Source organism: Mus musculus, chromosome 11, assembly GCF_000001635.26.
Source record: "Mus musculus strain C57BL/6J chromosome 11, GRCm38.p6 C57BL/6J".
NCBI lineage: Eukaryota > Metazoa > Chordata > Mammalia > Rodentia > Muridae > Mus > Mus musculus.
The window spans coordinates 108599820-108623100 of record NC_000077.6 but is presented as its reverse complement, the minus strand read 5'-3'; the positions used below and the strand labels follow the sequence as shown (position 1 = coordinate 108623100).

General features: G+C 38.0%; 1 protein-coding gene across 10 annotated transcripts in view; it reads right to left on the bottom strand.

Moving 5' to 3' along the window:
• Cep112 (centrosomal protein 112) overlaps positions 1-23281 on the bottom strand; it is a 435401-nt gene that overhangs the window by 237515 nt on the left and 174605 nt on the right. For all 10 annotated transcript variants that reach the window (XM_030246412.1, NM_029606.3, NM_001373899.1 and 7 more), the window contains one exon: positions 16706-16888. In XM_030246412.1, coding sequence (XP_030102272.1) covers positions 16706-16888 — 183 coding nt within the window. The remainder of the gene's footprint in view (positions 1-16705; positions 16889-23281) is intronic.

Here is a 23281-nt window from a genome sequence, read left to right as displayed (position 1 = left end):
CTAAAGTTGCTGAAGGGGACTAAGCAGAATGGTAAGGACCAATCGATATTTGAAAAGAGAGATGGGCAATTGGAGGTTTTAGCACATAGCTGTTTCTTAAGATCGATGAAATGGTGGTGACCACTTCCTAGAAGCATGAGGAGAGAAAAAGTTAAGGGCTTGGCTTCCAACAATGAATGTAACAGAGCTGATGGCAAAAAAACAAAAGAAAGTTGAAAAAGAGGAAACAGCAGGAAACTTAGGGCCTCAGTGGAAGACCCAGGAGTCAGTCAGTAGGATGGAGTTAGTGGTGGGCAGGGAAGACAGCCCAGGCAAGGGAAGAATTGTCATGCAAGGTGGCCTACTTGTAGTCAGTGAGTGACACGCAGACCTAAAGAGGCCTAAAGGCAAAGCAGTGAGGGCTGCACCATGAGAGCTCTAACTTCTGAGAGATCCAGTGAACACCATGTGTCTGCAGAACGGGAGTTAGAGAAAATGTATTCACTGCTAAGTCTGCTCGCAAGTGTTCTATTCCTTCCTTTTTTGAAGGAGAAAAGAAAAAGAATTCTAGAATCTGTGGTATCCCATTGACTTCCACCAATACAAGTTTTTCCAAAGGGTTTATGCTTTGCTAGTTTAACATTATACTCATTAAGAATTTGTTCTAACTGTGGTTCATAGTTTAATTTATAGTTAAAATTGAAGTTCTATTTAAGAACATGAAAAGTACTACAGAATTATTAGTTATGTATCATCAAACAACACCAAATCTTCTAAGAAAATGAAAAAAACATATTATTCTGAGAAATAGATTACAAATTACTAATACAACACAGGTACACATTATCTTGAGAAAATTTGTTAATACATTATTATTTATCCCAGAACATTAAAAGAATCAGTTTTGACTTTAAAGTGGACTCAAATATACATTATACATTTATAATTTTCCTAAAGTACTCACTTACTTAGCTGTATAGCTCAAGGTACTGTTTATTATTCAGTAGTATATAGACAAAGTTAGAATCTGTTGTCACAAATGGCTTCTTTTCCAGATCAATAATCAGATAAGGAAAACTATTTAATGCAAAGTTAAGTGTTTTAAATTTGTTTTCCCTTTAAAAATAGTTTGGGTATCGCTTCTCGGCCTTTTGGCTAAGATCAAGTGTAAAAATAGTTTGGGTTCATCGATTTGACTTCATTAGCCTGAAATATGCTTGCACACAATAACACTGCAAGGAGGCTATGAAACAGCAGAGAAGCTTGGTCTCCAACCCTTCTTGTCAAATCGTAAGAGATTCCAATCAGCCAAACACCTCGCTAATAGTCATGGGCCTGCTGTTTTAATTAGCTGGTGATATTTCCGACCAAGAATCTCAGATGATGAAACTGTTTTTCCTTGTATTGAACCGGCTTGGCCCAGACTAGCCTGTCCCGCAGTGACATGTATATTGAATACAAATCAGACAGCACAGCTTTAAATCTGTGTTGCAGCTCTCATTTCCAATTCGAGAACTGTACCATAATCATAAGCTTCTGGTGGATGAAAGGGAATCAGCTCTCTGAATATTAGCTAATGCCACATTTGCAAGTCCTGAAGAGATCTGTGCTGTTAAAAAAAATAGATCATTTCGCGGGAACCTATATATATGAATTGCTTTGTAGTGTTCAGCTGATAGAAGCGATGCCTGTGCTGGGATTAAACCCTTTTCATCATAAAACCTCATCTGGTTCGGAGTCCAAGTCCATCAAACCTTTTTCCTTTAAAGTCCCGCCTTTGATTCTACATCAATTTATTCAAACCGCAGCTGGGTGGCTGAAAACGAAAGGACAGCATCATTTAAACCAACCATGTTCCCAACTTGAAAGAAGGGCTATAATTAAAAAAATGGGCATAAAAGAATGGAAATGGGATAATATTTTTTAATGGTAGTTCAAAGGCCGACAGATGTCAAAGCCTTTGAAGATGTCAGTACACTGAGCAAGAAGTTGCCATAAAAGAGCTCGCCTAAGAGGTGAAGCGGCTTTGTAATGGCTGCAGAAACCCTTGCAGACACATCCTTGTGTTTTTAATTTGTCAGAGCTTCTGCAGTATTTTCAGATTAATGACACATGATGATAACTGCATAGCAGACATATTTTTATACTTGGTTAAATGAATAGTTTATTTCACATTCTTTTAGAACTAGATAAGAATAAGGACACTTTGCTAGGAAGTCCCAAACTCTTCTGATTACCTCACATATTTATGCTAATTTTGTGGGACTGGCTCAAGGCAGAGCAGCTATTGCTGCCAGCTTTTGTTCTTTAATAGTCAGATTGCTTGTAACATTACAGTTCACATGTGGTAGTTAGGATGTGTTCCACCACAGCTTCCTTCTTTTCATGCACTCAGAACAATATGTGCCTGAATAATTAATTTGTGCACAAGTCATGTCAAAGCTAATTAATGTTTAAAAGCATTCCAGAGCTCAATCTAAACAACCACAGGCCACCATAGGGTTCTGAGGAGACAGAGGTGCAGAGGAGAAAACACTGCAGCCTCAACTACAATTTGACATCAGTTTACTTTAAAAGAAAGGCTTGTGGTGCTGAGAGTAAATGCTGGTGAGCACATTGCTCACATCCAAGAGAGGAAGGGCTCAGGGCGTCCACTCATCCAAAGACTTCTCTCATGTCAATTTGATTTGATCTGTGAAACTGACCTCACAATATTGATGAAGGTTAACCACAAATCTCTAGTGTGTAGTAGCAGCAGAAACATCTCCCACCAATCGCTATCTGTGTAATTTATATCCACGATGTGGTTCAGGTGAGAAAGAGTTCATGGGGAGGAGGATGCAGTCAGATGGGTTTGGGCTCCAATTCTATCTTTACAGATAAGAAAAACTGTTTGGGTTTGCTTTCCCATCTGTGAAGACTGAGATCATAGTATCTCCTCCTAGAACATGTGGAACAGGGTTGAACATATATATGCTCAATTCCCATACTCAAGCAAAATAATGTATAGAAAAAAACTAGGCCATTTGTAATGGAAAATGGATACATTCTTATATACAACAAAATCATATTTTTTAAAGATATTTTCTTTATTTACATTTCTTTTTTTAATATTTTTTATTTTTACGTATTTTCCTCAATTACATTTAGAATACTATTCCAAAAGTCCCCCATACCCTCCCCCCCAATCCCCTACCCACTCATTCCCATTTTTTGGCCCTGGCGTTCCCCTGTACTGGGGCATATAAGGTTTGCGTGTCCAATGGGCCTCTCTTTCCAGTGATGGCCAACTAGGCCATCTTTTGATACATACAAAATCATATTCTTTTTTTTTCCATTTTTTATTAGGTATTTAGCTCATTTACATTTCCAATGCTATACCAAAAGTCCCCCATACCCGCCCACCCCCACTCCCCTACCCACCCACTCCCCCTTTTTGGCCCTGGCGTTCCCCTGTACTGGGGCATATAAAGTTTACGTGTCCAATGGGCCTCTCTTTCCAGTGATGGCCGACTAGGCCATCTTTTGATACATATGCAGCTAGAGTCAAGAGCTCCGGGGTACTGGTTAGTTCATAATGTTGTTCCGCCTATAGGGTTGCAGATCCCTTTAGCTCCTTGGGTTCTTTCTCTAGCTCCTCCATTGGGAGCCCTGTGATCCATCCATTAGCTGACTGTGAACATCCACTTCTGTGTTTGCTAGGCCCCGGCATAGTCTCACAAGAGACAGCTACATCTGGGTCCTTTCGATAAAATCTTGCTAGTGTATGCAATGGTGTCAGCGTTTGGATACTGATTATGGGGTGGATCCCTGGATATGGAAGTCTCTACATGGACCATCCTTTCATCTCAGCTCCAAACTTTGTCTCTGTAACTCCTTCCAAGGGTGTTTTGTTCCCACTTCTAAGGAGGGGCATAGTGTCCACACTTCAGTCTTCATTTTTCTTGAGTTTCATACAAAATCATATTCTAATGAACATGTTCATCTTTCTAAAGCAGATGCTGAAATTTCCCACTGCCCCACAAGCAGCAATCTATCTATCATTGCTTCTTCTGGAATCTGACATGGCCACAGCTAGTCAAAGCCTACAGGATACAACGTCTAGCTTTGACAGCTCAGCCCTGCAACACCCACTGCAGCTGCCCAGACAGGGTAGGGGCTGGGGCATGGTAGAGGGAACAGCGTTGCCAAGCAGAATGCTTGTGAAATAGAAAGTTGATGCAAATGAAGTGTAGCTTAAGCAGTTGGTCTAGCAGCCTCCGCCTGCCCCCAAGTTTTCTGTGATAGGGAAAATTTGAGGGTTATTTTCCCAAGGAAGGGCCCATTTTTCTCTTTCAGGTCTCTAGGTGCTTCTAGTTTTGGTGTGAATGGCTTTAGTGACAACTTCAAACAGACTGAAGCTTCCTGAAAACATCCTCTGGCTTGTCTGTATCTTCCTAATGCTGGCCTCCTTATCACCACTCCAGATGTCCAACACTCTGGACGAACCTCCAGTTGGCATGCTATTAGAAATTCATTTTCCTGAAAAACCCTCTGCCTTCTCCTCCTATTCTCTTTTCACACAATAACGTTTTCATTTTCTAGTATAATGGATTCCAGCTCATGAGAAAATTTAATTAAAAAAACTACTATAACATGGCCTCTAGAATAATTCTTTTCCAGTTCAATGTTCATATTTTCACTTCATAAGAACTTGCCCAGTTTTGGAAGGCATGCTCTATCATCTGAGTAGAGAGGCAGACAAACAGTCAGGTCATAGCACTTCCTTCATTTTTAATGCTTCTTCCACTTGCTAAATTGCCTGACAGGGGACCCTTCAGAGAAGGACTTCCACCTAGTACTTGTCAACGAGTCCTGCATGTTCTCCCTATGTTCTTGGCTCCTCAAACTCTGGAAAAGCCTGCTTTGTTTTCTTGCTAGATCTGAATTTGCACTTTACTGAGTAATTCTGGCAGTTCATCTGGGGGAGATGTAAACCTTTCTTGCTGCCAACTTGGGTAAGGTTCCATGTGGACCGGAAACCTTGATGCTCTCAAAGCAAGAGTGGGACTAGGGAGGCTAAGTGAGGTGTTTGTGATGTTCCCTACATCATTAACATGCCTACCCGCCATCCAAGCCTTCCTTAGTAACTAATGGCCCTGGTAGCTTCATTCATTCACCTAAGCCTTGTTTCCTGGTTCCTTCCAGGACTCCTTAATCTCTAAATCCACGTCCACCTGCAGAACTATGGAGGCAACATCCTCATCTGGTACAATAGCCTACTATTGTATACCCACCTTAGAGTTTCAAAATAAATAGCCTAGTATGGTTAGGGCTGTTTTAAAATATATGTTTATTTCAAATCCCTCAACAACCTAGGTGTCAAGTATGACTTTATAGTCTATTGATTATTTTGCTCTAGTTCTCTTCTCTCTCTTGACCATTTTCTCTGTTTCCATCTCTCTCCCCTTCCGTTTAGCATGGCTTACCTGCCGATTCTCATCTGCTTCTACCACACTGATATCCATTACAATCCATGCTTGTGACCTCAAGCTATTTCTAATGGAGAGGGAGAACTTTCTTTTGAATATTAGTCCTGTATGACCACATAACTCAGTGGCATTAATCCCTAGATGTCTAGTGACACATCAAACCATAGCTCTGGGTGTCTCTCCTCTCCCTACCTGATCTACTGTCTCCAAGACACTGCCTTAGATAAGAATCTTATCATGTCTCACTAGCTTGGCTCCACTTAGTCACCCAGCCTTCAATCTCACTATCACATGAACCCTAAGGCCTGGCAAAGCAGGTAATTAAAAAAATCTTAATGGGATAATTAATCAAGTTGAAAGTTACTGCCATAGGAAAATTCTATATTTATAATTTTGGCTAATGTTTATATAAAAATTTGCATAGAAATAAATTTCAGGTATCTATTCTCTGAGATACGGTAACTCTATAGCTTTTATTGGGACTCCATTTTTTTTCAATATTAATACACACTAATGTGCTTTCAAAGAGCAATTAGAATAGGTAATGATTGAAATTTTTAAGAGATGTACTCTTTGTACTTCTGAATTGAGCAATTTAGTTTTCACAGTGCTTTCAGGCTAGGGATGAAAAGACATCAATGGACTTACCTAGCACTGGACTCTTCATACCACAACACCAACATGGCAGGCAAGACTATCTACTGGTATCACAGTGGCACAACTGCTTTGGGATAATTAACCACTATCTGATCAAATCGGAGGCCTGTTACACAGCAGAGCATTTCATGCCTGGGACTATAATCCTGGTCAAAAGCCCATGGCTGGGCTTTGCTAAATGGTCATATTGTCAAGGTGCTTGACATCCTTATGTTTATAACCATGGAGCCAGTGATTCTCGCAACCTCAGTTACAACAGCTTCCTGTGAAGGCACAGCAATCAATGGAGTGATAAGTATGGAGAATAAGATCCAGAGTGCTCAGCTGTAACACGGCATCTCTGTTAGTCCCACCAACAAGGCTCAGGGAATATCATGGAAAAGAATGCAGAGAGACAGTCAGAACTGAAGCTGGAAATGAGTGCTATGTAACACTGTTGTTTTGGACATGGCTAAGGCAATCCTGAACACACAACTGTGGTTACCTGCACAAGATCAAGACTGTAAAATTCCCAGTACAGATGGAGTAGGTGATCTTTAGTTGCCACCCCTTACTGAGGAGATGTTGGCAGGGTAGTGTTCTGGGAGTGGGGAAATCACTTTGAGGGCATAGCTACTTGTAGGTGTCCCATATTCTAGTGGATGGCTCTAAACCCACACACAAGCTGGGCGTGGTGGTGCACACCTTTAATCCCAGCACGTGGTAGGCAGAGGCAGATGAATTTCTGAGTTCGAGGCCAGCCTGGTCTACAGAGTGAGTTCCAGGGCAGCCAGGGCTACACAGAGAAGCCCTGTCTTGAAAAACCAAAAATAAATAAATAAATAAATAAATTTGCTTAAACCCACACACATATAGGCAGCAATAATTGGACTTAGTGTATGTTTATGTATAGGCACATGTACAATATACTTACACATACAATATACACAGATACCACACACACACACACACACACACACACACACACACACACACACACACATATATATATATATATATATATATATATATATACATATCTACATATACATACATACACACATATATACATATAAAGCTGGGAGTGGATATGTTGAGGGTATATGGTAGAAGTTGGAGGGAAGAAATAAAGAGTATATATGACCACATTTCATTACACAGATGAATGAAAATTCTCAAAAAAAAAAAAGCATCCACAGTACTGGTGATGATTTTTTCTTGCATGCCACTAGAATGCTGTTCCATGTTTTACCCAAAGCGTGAAACATCTGCACAGGTAGACTGACTGCAATATGAAGCTTAGAACACTCCACATTTGAAACCTGTGTCTTTATCAAGTGCCAGCTTCAGTAGTAATCTTTGAGCAATTGAGGAGCAAAAAGTCTTCCAGCCTTGCCCTTCACTTCTTACTGCACACCCCAGCATGGCTATTTTTGGAGCTATCAAATCATTTGCCCAATAGGAGTACATGATACTCACATTTTAAATATTTGGGTTTTTTTAGATAACATTAATGAACATATACATTTTAAATATAAAATTACAGCTTTGGGAATTCTAGACTAAATAAGATCATTAATAACTGCTAATGTAAGACACTGCGATAAACCTAACTCATTTTAAACTTTTCAAAGATTTGTGGTTTTCCCATTGGAAAATTCCCTTGTTCTGGGATTGGGCCTGGACATGCTGTTGGCTCCCTTCTGGGTGAAATCTGCTCCTCAAACAGGGGTCACTGCATTCCTGGGAAGATGTGTACACATGTCTAGAGAGCACTGCTACATGACAACTGTCCCCACAGGAATGAAAAAGACAGAAGTCCAGGCTTAGAGTGACTCAAATTTGATTCTCTTAAATATCACTACTTTATATTCAAATAGTACATATAATTTCGGGATTTAATTTGAAATCTAAGGGAAAAAAATACAGGAGAACTGGAAAAATAATGCCTGTCCGAACTCTGGAAGACTGGCTGTGAACACTTTATAACTTCTGGTATTATTTCCCAACTGTTGCGTATACAAATATCCAAAATTATCATAAAGGTCTGCAAATGGGATAATTATTAAAACAAGTGAACTTTAAAACATGGACTTTGCTATTTGTTTCAAATTTGAAGTATTATCTTCAAATACTCAACTCATTAATACTAATTTCAATACTTTTAGGATCAATAAGACCAATTTTAATTATTTAAAAAGCTTATATTTAAGGTGATATTTTTCAAATGCTTTCTGCAGTGCCTTGCTTTCCTCTTCACATATAGGTTCTCCTTTACATCAATTTCTGTCATTTCTGTCCTAAAGCGGCTCAGCTGTTACATACCATTCACGTCATGCAGTCAGGCATGATCCCCATTAGCCGGGCCTAGAGCCCAACTGACAGCGTAGGAAGCTTCAACTCTTGAAGATATCATCATTCTGCCAATCATTTCTTGCATTCTGGCTTCAACATTTCTGTCATGAAAAATTACCTAAGTATACAAATGAAGACCTCAGGGATGTCCCTTATGGAACTGATGGGGTCAGAAACCCAAAGATGGCTTTTCTAAGACATCAAGGAAGAAGATATTCACCCAACATCTGTTCAAAGGTAGTTCCTGCCAACACTCAGTGAATTCACTGAGACAGACTATGGAGCAAGGACTCTGAACTAGGAACCACTAGTGGAGTGGCATTCCCCATGTTGGTGTTGAGATGTAAAGACTGCACCTTACTGCAAATGAAGCCAGCAGCCTTACCACATTCCAACTTTGCAGCAACACTGAGGACAGCAGTACCAAAAGAAACACAAGCTGCAAGCGCTCAGACACTCCCAGCACAGGAGGCAAAGACCGGGAAGTCTCCCTCTCTGGGCAAGGCTTTATGTACAAGCTTGTTCCTTTTTTTCTTTTTTTTCCATGTCCAAACCTCTCCAGAAACCTAAAACTTTCTTAGATGAGGTTCTGACATAAAAAAGAGTGAGTTAGTTATTGGTTTGCTGTATATTGCTTTTATAATGTTTAGGTATGGGCCTGGATTGCAAGCTGGTACAATCACTCCTGAAGTCAGTCTGGTGGTTCCTTAGAAAATCGGAAATAGTTCTACCTGAGGACCCAGCTATGCCACTCCTGGGCATATACCCAAAAGATGTTCCAACATATAACAAGGACACGGTGCTCCACTATGTGCCTCATTTATAATAGCCAGAAGCTGGAAACAACCCAGATGTCCTTCAACGGAGGATTGGATACAGAAAATGTGGTACATTTACACAATGGAGTACTACTCAGCTATTAATGACTTCATGAAATCCTTAGGCAAATGGATGAAACTAGAAAATATCATCTTTAGTGAGATAACCCAGTCAGAAAAGAACACACATAGTATGTACTCACTGATGACTGGATATTAGGAAAAAACCTTGGAATACCCACAATACAACTCCCAGACCATGTGAAACTCAAAAAGAAGGAGGACCAAAGTGTGGATGCCTCAGTCCTACTCAGAAGGGGGAAGAAAATAATCAGGAGATAGAGGGAGGGTGGGTTGTGGGACGGAGAGAGGATAGAGAAGGAAAAAGGGGGCATGATCAGGTGTGGGAGGAGATGGGGAAGATGTACAGAGGATCAGGAAATTGAACTGAAGAGTGTAGCAGTGGGGGATAGGGAACAGGAGGGTAGCCACTAGAAAGTCCCAGATGCCAGGGACCCAAGAGGTTCCCAGGACCCAACAGGGATTACATTAGTTAAAACACCCAAGAAAGGGGAGAGAGAACCTGTAGAGACCATATCCAGTGGTTAGATATGGCCCTCAGTTGAGGGATGGGGCCACCTACCCATCTCAAAAATATTAACCCAGAATTGATCCTGTCTAAAGGAAATGCAGGGACAAAGAGTGGAGCAGAAAGGAAAGGCCATCCAGAGACTGCCCCAACTGAGGATCCATCCCATCTGCAGCCACCAAACCCAGCAACTATTGCTGACGCCAAGAAGTGGTTGCTAACAGGAGCCTTGTATAGCTGTCCCATAAGAGGCTTTGCCAGATCCTGACCAATACCGGTGCGGATGCTCACAGTCAACCATTGGACTGAGCACTGGGACCCCAATGGAGGAGTTAGGGGAGGACTGAAGGAGCTGAAGGGGTTTGCAATCCTATAGGAAGAAAACGGTATCAACCAATCAGAACCCCCAGGTTCTAAACCACCAACCAAAGAGTACACATGGAGAGACCCATAGCTCCAGCTGCATATGTAGCAGAAGATTACCTTATCTGGCATCAATGGGAGGAGGAGTCCTTGGTCCTGTGGAAACCTAAACCTGATGCTAGGGCAGTGAGGTGGGAGTGGGTGGGTGGGTGGGGAAAACCAGAAAGGGAATAACACTTGAAATGTAAATAAGTAAAATAACTAAAAACAAAAAAGACAGTGAGTTAAGAGTAAGAAGCTCTAGTTTTCTAGTTTTGTGCCCTTGGGCAAGAAGAATCCCATATTTCTTATCTATGAACTGAAATGATGGAAATGTGGTCATCTCTAGCTGCCCTAACCTGACTATATCATCATTAGACACTTAAGTCATCAGCTATGACTAAGACCTTTGTGTGCTGGGAGAACCTATGGTTCAATGACCTCTGGTTCCTTGGTGAACTGTTTTGGCACTACAGGGGCATCCCATTCTAACCTGTATTTAAATTGTCTCCAGCATTTAATTAACTCTTTTTCAAGAACAATTTTAATATTTCCAAAGAAACTCATTAAGTATAATGAGAACAAAGAATATAATTTTAAAGCAGTCATTATTAGTTGATATAAGGTTGTTAATTCAAAAGGACTACTTTATACATTATTATTTAGAAGGTTTCTCTTTAAATGAATATTCTTTATCTAAAGTGGACCACATATCATAGCATGTGGTTTCCATGGTAACTAACCCATTTAAAAATATGCAGAAAACTACAGATACTCTGTATAATTCTTCTAGGAAAGGATCATCATAAATTACCTTGTTTCAGCTTGTATTTTTGTTTTTTAAATTTTCTTTTTCCATAATGAATATTAAGATGACTTATTTATAATGGTTTAGTTACCAGTATATTTGTACTTTATAACGTGAACAATTTTAGATTTATAATGGGAAAAGAAACCAAGAAATCTTTTTAAAAGGTTTGTCTTTACTTGAAGTGACTTATACTCTTGCCACATTAAATTCATATTAATAGATATACATTTTAATTTATAGATCACACAAATAACAAGTACATCATTAATATCACTGTAAAAGAAACCACTGTTGGATACAAATAAAATAAGATCTTCCCATCAGTGTATCTATGGCAAAATATAAGGAGGATTTTTTTCACCACTTCCATCTGGAAAAATCTTTTTGATCCAGGATAGTATTAGAAAAATATAGAATTTTCCTCACTGGCTTTTTAAAAAAATATATTAGTTAGGAAAGCTCTACTTACACACTAAATGTATAGAGGAATATAGCAGTTAGTGACAAACCCTAACTAATAAAGCAAACCATGATAATGTGTGGTTTTAGTAGTTATCTTCCCTAAAAGTCATGTTTCCTTTTGCAAAGAAAAGAGAAATATAAAAAGTCTTTCCAACCAGCTGTCTACTGCCTGGAAAAAACTTTGTGCACTGAAGCAAAATCCTTTTAACACTTAAAACACGGATTCTCCTCTGCTCTCCTTATAATACAAATAGGGAGAGAGTTGTTCCTGTATGTGAGGAACAACTGTCCAAGTGTGGTGTGTACACAGCTGGAGCAGCAGGCAGCCACTGCAGTATGACTGTCACTAGATGAGGAGGTGAAGAGCGGGCAGGGTGACTGTTCAGCAGCTGCCTCTCATAGTTTGGGTTTTCTAGGCAATGAGTCTGGTGTGACCAAAAGAACTAAAAACTTCCTCCTTAAGAATACAGGAATGACATTAATAGATACTGGTGTTGAAACACTATTTCAATCATTTTAGTACAGATACAAATGTCTTTTATTCCTAACACAGACTACCATTTGATTTATTATGTAATACTTTTTCACAGTCAGGTCAGAGAACAGAATGTAATGGAAGGTAGAAAGCATTTGGAAATTAGATAAATTCTGAACATATTACAGATCCTGCCAGGTTTGTTACTTCAATATATTTTATTAGAATTCAGGCCCAACAATAAAATGACATCATTAGAATTTGGTAGATTGGTTACTCAAAGTGTTTGTTCATATGATATATAATGACTTAAAACTTATATATCTCATAGTAGCTTTGTTTTCTGATTTGAAAAAAATTATATTCCCAATAAATTATAATGAAATGTGGGTTCATTAATATAATGTATGCTACTTACATTTTGTGTAAATGCTCAAAGATTCTAATGTTCCTGCACCTTATATTGGAAAATGCCTAATTTACAGAAAACACCATCCGTTTTATGCCAACATATTTTGTACTCAGTCTCATATCATAAATTTATACCAAAATGAGAGTTAGGGAGAAAAGTGATAGCTTCTCTCATTGTGAATAGAATCATACATTCATCACCTTCTCCTTTTTACTGTGGCTTCTAGCAAGCTCACAGGTGAACCTCACATTTAACCACAGAATTTTTACAAGTATAGATTTCCTAATGTGACTTAACATCACCTCTGCTTTAACAATTATTTTGATCATAAAGTATGACTTTGTTATAAAATGTTTCTATTAACAATTTTGAAAGTAGTATATATATTTTAAAAAGTCAAAAAACTTTTGATAGACAAATGCTAAGTCCAAAGACTGTCAATAAGTAGACACACTAATAAGGTCCAGATTACACATATTGTGCAATTAGCCCTTTAAAATTTTTTAAAGAGTTATATTAATGCTTAATTCATTGCAGTACACATATCCAAATTATCAATGGGAATTTATAACTTGTGCTCATGTATGCAAATTAATAGAAAATGTAATGCTGTTAAAATACAATTTTTAAAAGTTTTAAAAATAAGTATCTTCCAAGGAAAGTTTTTAAAGTAGAGGTCTATAATTTTACATTTCATAGTACGTCTATAATTTTACATTTCATAGTACGTCTATAATGGGTAGAACTTCTAAATGTGAATCAATAAAGCAAAATGAAGATGATTTACCTACTCACTACACAAAAGTTGTTTTATCATGATTAGAATCATGACTGTTCACTTAAGAAGTTCATAACATTCAGTATGCCAATGTCATGCAAAATCCATAGAGCACATAGAAGTCATACGTTTGACATGTTTTTAGACATTGCTAATAAGTTTCTCCAAGGACGCTGTCCTGAGGGGCTCACAGTGCTTGCCAGTTGCCCTATCTTATTGATCTATCTATCCTGCAACAGGTCACATGGACCGTCTAAGGTGGTAACACCACCTCTGGGGTGGTCACAAAGGCACCATAAAACTGTCTTTTGGTATTCATATAAACCTCCCATTGAGGCCAACCAGAGACAAGATTAGGAAATCTCTGAAAGGGTCATCATCCTAGATGGACAACCAACAACCACAAGTCGATACAACTTAGGATTTATTTTTCTTCCAGGTCAACATTATGAACTCACTATGTGCTAATACTAAAGCAAAGTAACAATTGCATACAGAACTGCCATGCTAAGCAGAGCTTTATAAGATGATATTTATAAATTTTCTTTATATTAAAATATGATTCAGTCAATTAAACTGTTCTCCAATTTCAGTAAGAGAATGTTGGTTAATGAAAATATTTGAATAAGCCATGGTGTTGATTTCCATCGATCTGGATTTTTTTTTTCTAAAACATGATCTTAGACAAATCCAGACTGAACATGTTAAACAAGGGTGACAAAATTTAATGTACATTTTAGCAAGCATAATTATCACATAATAATATATTCTGTTGCTAAAAAGTATGAAACATGACACATACACATAGAATAATGAACTAATAAGATGAGGGTGGGGACTAACTATTCTTAAATGTATTACAAGTGATATCCTTATTATAGAAAGGGGGAATCACTAGGGTAAATTTTAATTTGTTACAATTATAATCATATTCACTAAAAGGATGTTCCTAATTGGCAAGTCTTACATAGAGAAGGACAGCTAAATAGTAACCATTGTCTTTCAGTATATACTATACTCTGTAATTGGAAGAAGCTGGAATGATTTATTTTTTATATTATCTTCAGTCTCAGGATCTGATGGAAGAGAGCGGCAAACAAAGCCACACTATCCAAATCAGACACTGCAGTAGTGTTCTGCCAGCTAGGGACTGTACAAAATGGCCTCCAATGCTAAACTGGATGAACCAAATGTTAGCTGAAAATGAAATCTCTCTGGAAATAAAAAATTCAACAATCTAATATTTAAAATATATGTGTTTTTCTACATCAAATACCATGGTGAGTTTTTTTATTTTCTATTTTGAAAAACATCAAGCCATTTTGTGTATTTTAAATTTGTGAATGGAATTCAATAACTCCAAGACATCATACATTAAATTTTTAGGCCACAATCATAAAAAGACATAATATAAAAATTAAGGAGCTACCTGAAGGATACTGAGCTAATATCTTCAGATAAGCACCATAGACACACATTTTTAGTGTTTTGGTAGCCATAAGATTTTTCTAAACTGTAGTTGTTAATAAAAGGTCTTTAAAAGTATATTCTCTGAACACATCTAGGTACCAATGTGTACCCAATTCGTCTCATGTTGCTTAGGAATGAACTGACTCCGGGTTTGCATGGCTTACTGCCATTCCCATGACAGCAATCTCACTTAGTCAAATGCTTAAGAAAAACACAAAATGTGTGAAATCTCCCAAACCAAAGCATCGAAAACGGTCAGAGTCTTCCCAGTGAATACTTTGATGAGCATAAACCCAGTTAACAGCCATATTGCATCATTCCTATGGTTGAATTACACATAATAGTTCTGAAATTTCCCTTTTGTTATGATCAGACGAACCGCGCCCTACATGGCAGGTACGGCATATGCAAAATAAGAAAGATTTCCTATAAATTTGGCATCTAGTGTGTCAGCTTTCCACCACAGCACCAAAATAGTCAGCACGTAAGCAAACTAATGGGTTTTATTGTATCTATTATGCGATTTTTCCATGCAAACAGATCCTATACTGATCCAGACCTCGTGTCCCTTATCATGGAAGGACAATGGTAAGGTTAACATTATGTCTGAAGGAGAACATAAGTTTGAAAATAGTCTTTAAAAAAAATCAAAAACAACAGCATATATTTTCTAAAGATTCTAATGAGGTTAATAGCAAAAGTATAATGAACGTTGTTAGAAACCACATGATTACTCTCGGACCATGCGTATTATAATAATCACCTGTTAGTAACCACATACCCATAAAGCAATCAAAACATACATCCCTAAAAATGTCTATTACTGACAGAAAATCTGATCAAGTCTACTCCTATTGTACCAATTACTCTCTGAAATAAGACAAACCAAGGTCAAATGAAAAATACCCAACTCCCATTCTTTGCCTTACCGCCAGCTGCTCTCCACTCAAAAAATTAACATCTTCTTTAATTAAAAATGTGTTGATGTTTAGGTAATTACAGAATTGCTTAAACACATACAAACCAGAAGATTTCTTTTGCTATTTGGAAATTCTCTTATTTTAGAAGGAAGGATAACCAGGGTTGCTTCTAGTGTGGTTAGCATGCTTGGATTTCAGTGGCAAAAGAGGTCTTTAGACCCACTAGATGATATGGTTTTATTAGAAAAGAAAATTATCTTTTTATTGTTGTCAATTGCTCTTACATTTTTCTTTAATAAAATTTCACAGCAATCTGCTCAAGAGGCTATACTAAAGGCCCTTGATTATATATACCCTAAAGAATGTATTGTACCACAAAGATACATACCCAATAAGATTTTTTTCATCTGAAATTTATAAAGATAATTTTCCATGCTGACAGTGCACATTTCATCCATAAGTTTGAAGAGTCAAATGCTACCACAGCTGGGGGTTATTCTGCCAAATGGCTTCCAACAGGGACTACAGAGATGGAGGCTAGGAGGCTTGTGTGTGTGTGTGTGTGTGTGTGTGTGTGTGTGTGTGTGTGTGTGTGTGTGTGTGCAGGAAAAAGCAACAGACCTGATGAGAAAGAGCACTTCTCTGGAGTCATTTTTATCAATTATCATCCAAGTAAGGTAATCAAACATAGAGTCTCATGGAGAAAAACAACAATAGGCAGGAGAAGCAAATATGAAAGCAGCTACTTGATTGCCTTCAGAGATTAAAACAAAAAGCCAGGGGTGAGGCTAATATATTTCTTAGGGATTTTCTAAGGCTGAGGGGAGGGGTAAGGGGCATACCTTTAAAAAAAATCATGAAAGGAACTGAGACAAGATTATAAAAAAAGGGACCAAGTTATAGCGCGCCATGGGATTTTTAATCTGGCTACCTGTGGTTTCTGTAGTTAAAGCCTTATTCATCCTCCAAACAGGGGGTGGGGCGGGGGGAGAAAACAAAAAAAATCACATTTATATGTCAGTTTTGCAAATGATCAAACAGCGTGCATCAAGAAGAATAAGAAAACATGAAACGCTGATGACTTTTTAAGATAGACACCCGTTTTAGCAAATATTATTGATAATTACCTGAGCATCTCGTTTCTTGGACTCTTGAATTTGATTTTCGTGCTCCATATTGGCAGCGCGAAGCTGTTTCTCCAGGTTTTCAATTTCCCGATCATGGTCTCGGACTAGGCTATCCTTCTCTGCGCTGTGCTGCTGTAATAGGTGCGTCTTCTCCTGTTCATGCTCCAGCTTCAGCTCTACTATCTGATTGGACAATGAGGAGGACAGTTCATCAACAGAACATCCTTGTCGTCATGACAACTCATGTACAGCTTAATTTTCCTCTAATTTGTCCAAGTTGAAAATTTTATTTTTGCGTCATTATTACCTCACCCTTAAAATACATTCATTTGATGGGGAGCATTTTATCTAAAACCCCTAATATTCAATATGCTTGGCATATTCAGGAAATCCTTTGCAATCTGTTGACACTAATGTCTGAACACTGAAAAAATTGATGTTGAATACTAGGTATTTCCTCCCCAAGAACTAGGCATTACTGATCAGCAATGGCTGTAAACGGTTACTAGTCAGTATGCCTTGCTTTCTGCTGGAATATAAACATGTAAAAAGCAACAATTAAGTCGATCAGTTCCCTTTATTATTTCCCCATAAAAGATCTGAGCTAAATACGCATCTGGATTATTGTATATACAGTTGTCTTTTAAAAATAAAATGATAAATTTCAAAGCTCTATTATCTCGTTGTCAGCTCGGCACACCAACATAAACAGATGTTATGTCTTCCAGAAGGGCACCTGCTGTGCCGCAAGCCTGCGCCATGATTTCATAAAAAGCATTCTATTCTCAGGATCCTTTCCCAGTCCACTCCACACTGGAGACTGTGACCTTGGCCAGTCTTAGCCTCTCCCTGCTAGACTGAATGGCAGCCTGAGACCAAGGGCCTGGTTGCCGCAGCTTTGATACTAATCCTCCCAGACTGTGCACAATGGCACCCTACCTGGCCTGCAAACTATAGCCAGCCAGGCTGTCTTTGAAGCAGGTGATGAATAGGGGACTGCAGGAAGCCAGCTTCCCCAGTGAACTCCAGGCCACACAGCTGCTAAGAACAGTCACTTGGATTTTTCTTCAGTTTTGGTGGATTTCAGGGTGTGTGTGTGGGGGTGCTGTTATTTAGAATATGTTGTGTTATTTTCAGCGTGAGAATTCATCTTCAAAAAAGCTAACAGTAGGAGTCTGCTCCAAATCGATCTTGTTTCCTGCAATGAATCACCAGACTACCTTATCTTAAAGCTATAGCAGTCATTTCTCCAGGAATGCACACAACACTAAATCTCAGAAGTAATTTTTCTATGAATTTTAAAGTTTTAATTCCCTAATTGCAAATAAGAATAAAAAAACAAATTAAGTTTGCTTTTAGATTAGAACATATGTTTTAAAATATTTTTATTGTGACTTTAGAGTTGGGAAACCAATAATAAATTTATAATTGTTCATAAATGTGTTATATTATTTAAAATAAATGTATGCTAATTCTTGAACCTACACACTTATGATTATGTTACAATACTACATAAATAATATAGAAAATATGTTTTGCATCAAATTTACTTAAAATTTGGATGTTTGTCCATATATTATTTCAATGTATTAGTAAAGAGATAAATAGTACACATTTATAGTATATTCTAAGTATACCAAGTAGTAAAGGAAAAAGGTTTTTATTATCTAAAATAAATGCATATGTTTTATTCTGTGATTTATACAAGTATAATATTAATCCCAAAAGAAAAGGGAAACTAAAGTGAGCATTATTAGAGCAGATTTTCAGCAGCTAACTGTATTAATTATTGAACTAGAAAATCTTTAGTTCTTGGATGCATTATTATTTCTACTCAGTGTTATAGTATCAATTATCACTATAATAAAATTTAAAATGTTAATCAAAATTCTCTAAACATATTTTACAATGAAGAGAAGTAGAGGGAGGCATAGAACATTCTACTGAGGTCTTTGAAAATTTGGAAAAATAGGTACGACTCAAAATTGATAGGAAGCAAAATAAGTAACCAAATAACCTGAAACTACAACGGAAGAATTATAGAATACTTCCCTTGAAAGGACATATGGCAAGAAATAGGGATGAGGCCCTAGTAATGAGTGATGCCCAACTGCTTACCCTTCCTTGATCTTACAGGTTTCATACATACATACAATGCATTGTGGTTCTGTTCACCCCACTACTCAGGTGTGCTCCAATCCCTCCTTCTGAGCCCTGTCTTCTTCTCACCTAGTCCCCGCGCCTGCATTAGAGAAATGACATCACTTCCTTCAGCAACCATTTGCAGTCAATTAGCTTCCATGAGTACCTCCTCAATTCACAATGGAAAGTTGGAGGGCCTGTATATGTGTGTGTGTGTGTGTGTGTGTGTGTGTGCGTGCGCGCACATGTACATGTTTGCAATGACTAGATGTGAGCCCTGTTCCATGAGCAAGACTATACATACCTTATACTACAAATCAAGCCAGAAGCCTATAGTTGTTGAGGGCATGAGCCCAAGGAAGCAACACACCACTATTGAACATGCAGTCAGACAGCCATCTAAATATTTATACCCAAAGACTGATGCAGCTTTTAGCCTGAAGTAGAGAGGATCGGATTTTTTGTTTGTTTTTTGTTTTCTTGTAGAGGGTGGCAATTAAATCAGATATTTATAAGCCATCAGAGCTCTAAGAATAATAACTAAAGAACATTCAGTCTTGAATACGACAGTGGTGTCATCCCTACATTCTGACCCCAAAGGCCTGGGGCGGAAGAGAGGCTGAAAAGAAGTCAGGAGGCCGAGGATGAAGATGACTTCCATGGAACACTACCATCCCAGGATGACATTGCTGAGCTCTTCTACAATCTAGTGATAGTTTGTTCCCACATTACCTCAGCATCTTTCTAACCCCAGGAACCAAAGGGTTCTGATAGCCTAGCCAATTATTCTGTATTGGTCAAATGTGTTTCATCATTTTAAAAAACAAATAAGAAAAGAGTTACTGGAATTTCAATTGTAAAAGTGGATGTTAATGAATTGTTAGTTTAATATTTTTCCAGTAAGTCTTCTTAAGGAATAAATATCTAGGTTAGCGAATCCTGATAAATGCAAGAGCTGAGGACTCTCTGCTCACTTACAGACTATGCAGCTTACTTCTGAATGTTCTAAGCCTCTTCTGGATTCAGCCTAGGTTTCTTCACTGTCAGATTATCCTGTCTTCTCCAGATAAATGGCAGAGTCCACAGGGGGAAAAAAACCGAAATATTCTGAAGATGATATTCACAATCACGAAGTGCATCACTGGGGTGGTACTGTGTTAGAAATCAAAGCTTTGCTAGACCCTGGTCCTTCCATATCAACTGAATAGTAAAGAGTGGTCCTTTGACTTTTTAGAATGGTCCTTTACTCAGGAGCACAGCTCTCAGGGAAGCATTAAGCACCATCCTTCTTGTTTTGGACTAATGGATACTTTGTGTGGAGCAATAAAGTCTAAGAGTTAATGTAGAAGAAGAGTTAGATTATGGAAATGCCCACGTTGTAAAATCAGATAATATACACATGGCTGAATACTGCATGGTCAGTCAGTGAGATTCTGAGTCAAGCGAGGTGGGAAGATCCAGGCCTTTGTATATGCAAAGGAGAATGGGATGCACAGTGACAAAGACTGGTTAAAGAAGTACGCATGAAGAGTCAAGAGAGTTTCACATTTCTAAGAGGCATGGAACAGCTAAAAACATGTTTAGACATCTATAAAACATTGTGTCAAGATAAAATGAGGGTTGGAGCAATGGTTCAATGGCTGAGAGCTCTTCTTGTTCTTCCAAAAGACCTGGGTTCCAGTCCCAGAGAAAGTAGAAAGCAAGGAAGAAAAAGAAACCTAGGAAAACTGAAAACTTCTCTAAAATAAGATATCAAAGTGCACACTGTGCACCAAAGAAAATGAATTACAACTGAGAACGGCTCTGGGTTATCACTCAGTTCAAACATGGTGACCTCAAACCCAAACCAGTCATATAAACAGTAAGAGTTGTGGGTAAGATTTGAGAAACTATGAGATGACTAGAAAAGCTAAAATTAATATTTAGTGTCAAAAGGCAATGTGAAACTGTACACAAAGCTCTGGTGGAAAAGGATAGCCAGAGAGCTTGTTACCCAGTGAAGCCACCATTTACACACTTGGTAATTACTGGACCAGCCACATAGTGACCGTACTGTGAGCTCTTATAAAGATGTTCAATGACAAGATCTCATCATACCCAAACTGCAAGGAAACTGATTTAAATAAACCCAAATCCATATAACTGTAGGAAGGGTCATAGGACTATATACATATACATATACATATACATATATATATATATGTATATCTATCTATCTATCTATCTATCTATCTATCTATCTATCTATCTATCAGACCTCAACAATGGATAATGCTATAAATGACAGACTGAGAGGAGCAGCAAAGAAGTCTAGACAAGTTAACTTGAGTTGTTGTGGTAGGAAATAACTAATGTCCTCAAAAAAATTTAAAGCACCATAAACTTGATGTGTCATAATCAGTATTCTTTTAACATCCAAAGTACCCCTTATATGAAGAAATAGCTTTCTAAACTTCAGAAATGTTTCAATTTCTTTTCTTCTCCATCAAAATTCACTTAAAATTAAAATTTACATTTAAACAAAACTGGCAAGTATGGTATGGTCCTGTTCTAAAAATCTGTTTTTATCTCCAACCTCCTTATTCGTAGATTTATCAACCTCATGAAATTTATGTGCTGACATCATTAACAACAGTCATTTCTGGAGGTTCTGAATGAAGTTAGTTCCCATGTCATGCTGCAACAGCTTCCATTGGAGGAATGTTTCCATAGAGTGTTGCAAGAGTATTTCGACAAGGCATGCACTATCCCTCCACAGCAATGGTCTCTGGGTCTGTAACCCTCATAGATACGATATCTAGGTGAAGGACTGTGATTTTCCACTTAACAAGACAACTAAAGCATGTTCACCAACCCTAGACTTTGCCCTCATGTTTTGCACACTGATTACTCCTCTCATTGGCTCCATGTCTATCTTACTCCTAGAAAACCATGCTCGCTCGCTCTGTCTATCTGTCTGTCTATCTATCTATCTATCTATCTATCTATCTATCTATCTATCTATCTATCTATCTATCTATCACTAGAGACCCTGTGGGGAAAGACCCTTCATCTGCAGGCTTCTCTGATTGTTTTGCCTAACATCAGACACTGGGTGTCCCATGTATTGAATACCATTTTTGATCCCTACCATGCTGTTGAAAGTAGATAGCTCAGTTCCAAAAAAAAAAAAAAAAAAAAAAAAAAAAAAAAAAAAAACCTCCTGCATTTGTCCACTGGAACACAGAGGAAGCCAAGACAGCATGAGCTGCTCAATAGACACAGCATTCCCACCAACAGTAAAGTCCTCTAGAGAAGGTAATATTAGCAACTAGGCCCCTCTTGGGATAGGTTTTCTGGACTAAGTGGCATAAACTACCCTGGTATTTTCATTTCCTCAGTTTTGATCCCCCCCCCAAACATTTTGCCAGGGAGTCTGGTACCTCCACCATGGGTCAGTATAACTGGAAGAGCAGTGAAGCTCACTAATAAAAACTACCAGAAACTACTCTAAATATCTGTTAAACATTAGGTTATAGTGTGTGTGTATATGCGTGCGCGCACTCACTAGAGTATAACTTGAAAGGATCTGTTGTTCCTTCTACCATGTGGGTCTTAGGGACTCAACTCCGGCATTTGTGGCCTTTACTGCTAAGCTATCTCACAAATCTACCTACATTTTTTAAATGACAAATTAAAAGCAGTTAAGTCATTGTGGGTTTTGATCAGCACAATAATAGTTCAAGGAATAGTTTACTTAAATACATTAGTTATTAAAAGAGAGATTTTTTTTTCTATAGGGATTACCAGGCAACATTTCAATACCATGCCAAATTCCACTAGAGTGTTCTCTGTAGAAAACTTTAATTTCTTGCTCATGAAATTTAGTATTACTTTTATACTCCTTGTAAGACATGGTACAATATCCACACAAAGAAGCAGGTAGAACCTTTATACTGCCCATTCCTGAGACACAGACCTAATATCATCATCTGGTTATAGCTCTGAGCAAAAGACCACATCTAAAGTGTTAAAAGGAGCTACATCTTTCTTTAAGACGCTAGACATCCAGCTCAAGTAGGGTAAACTTTACTCTGATTTTGGCATGACCTCACTAGACTGGTTTTATGTCCTTACAAAAGGAGTTGGCATCTTTTAAAATAATTTTAAGATACAAAAGGTGCTACTCTGTTGCATAAGAAAATTACTTCCTTACCTGTGCCCTCCCTTCAGGGCATATACAACCCTCTTGGTGTCTTTGGAGTCAGAGTGAAAATACACTGTAATACAAAATCTGACACTTGATATAATTTTGTGACTAATTGTTACAAAAATTCCTCCTATGGAGAGTAAGTAATGTCTATACCTTCTCCTATGGCCCTAGTGGCAAACTGGGGCACAATTCCATGAAAGTTCACTCTGAAGAACCAAGGAGTTTATTGGGTTTCCTTATAA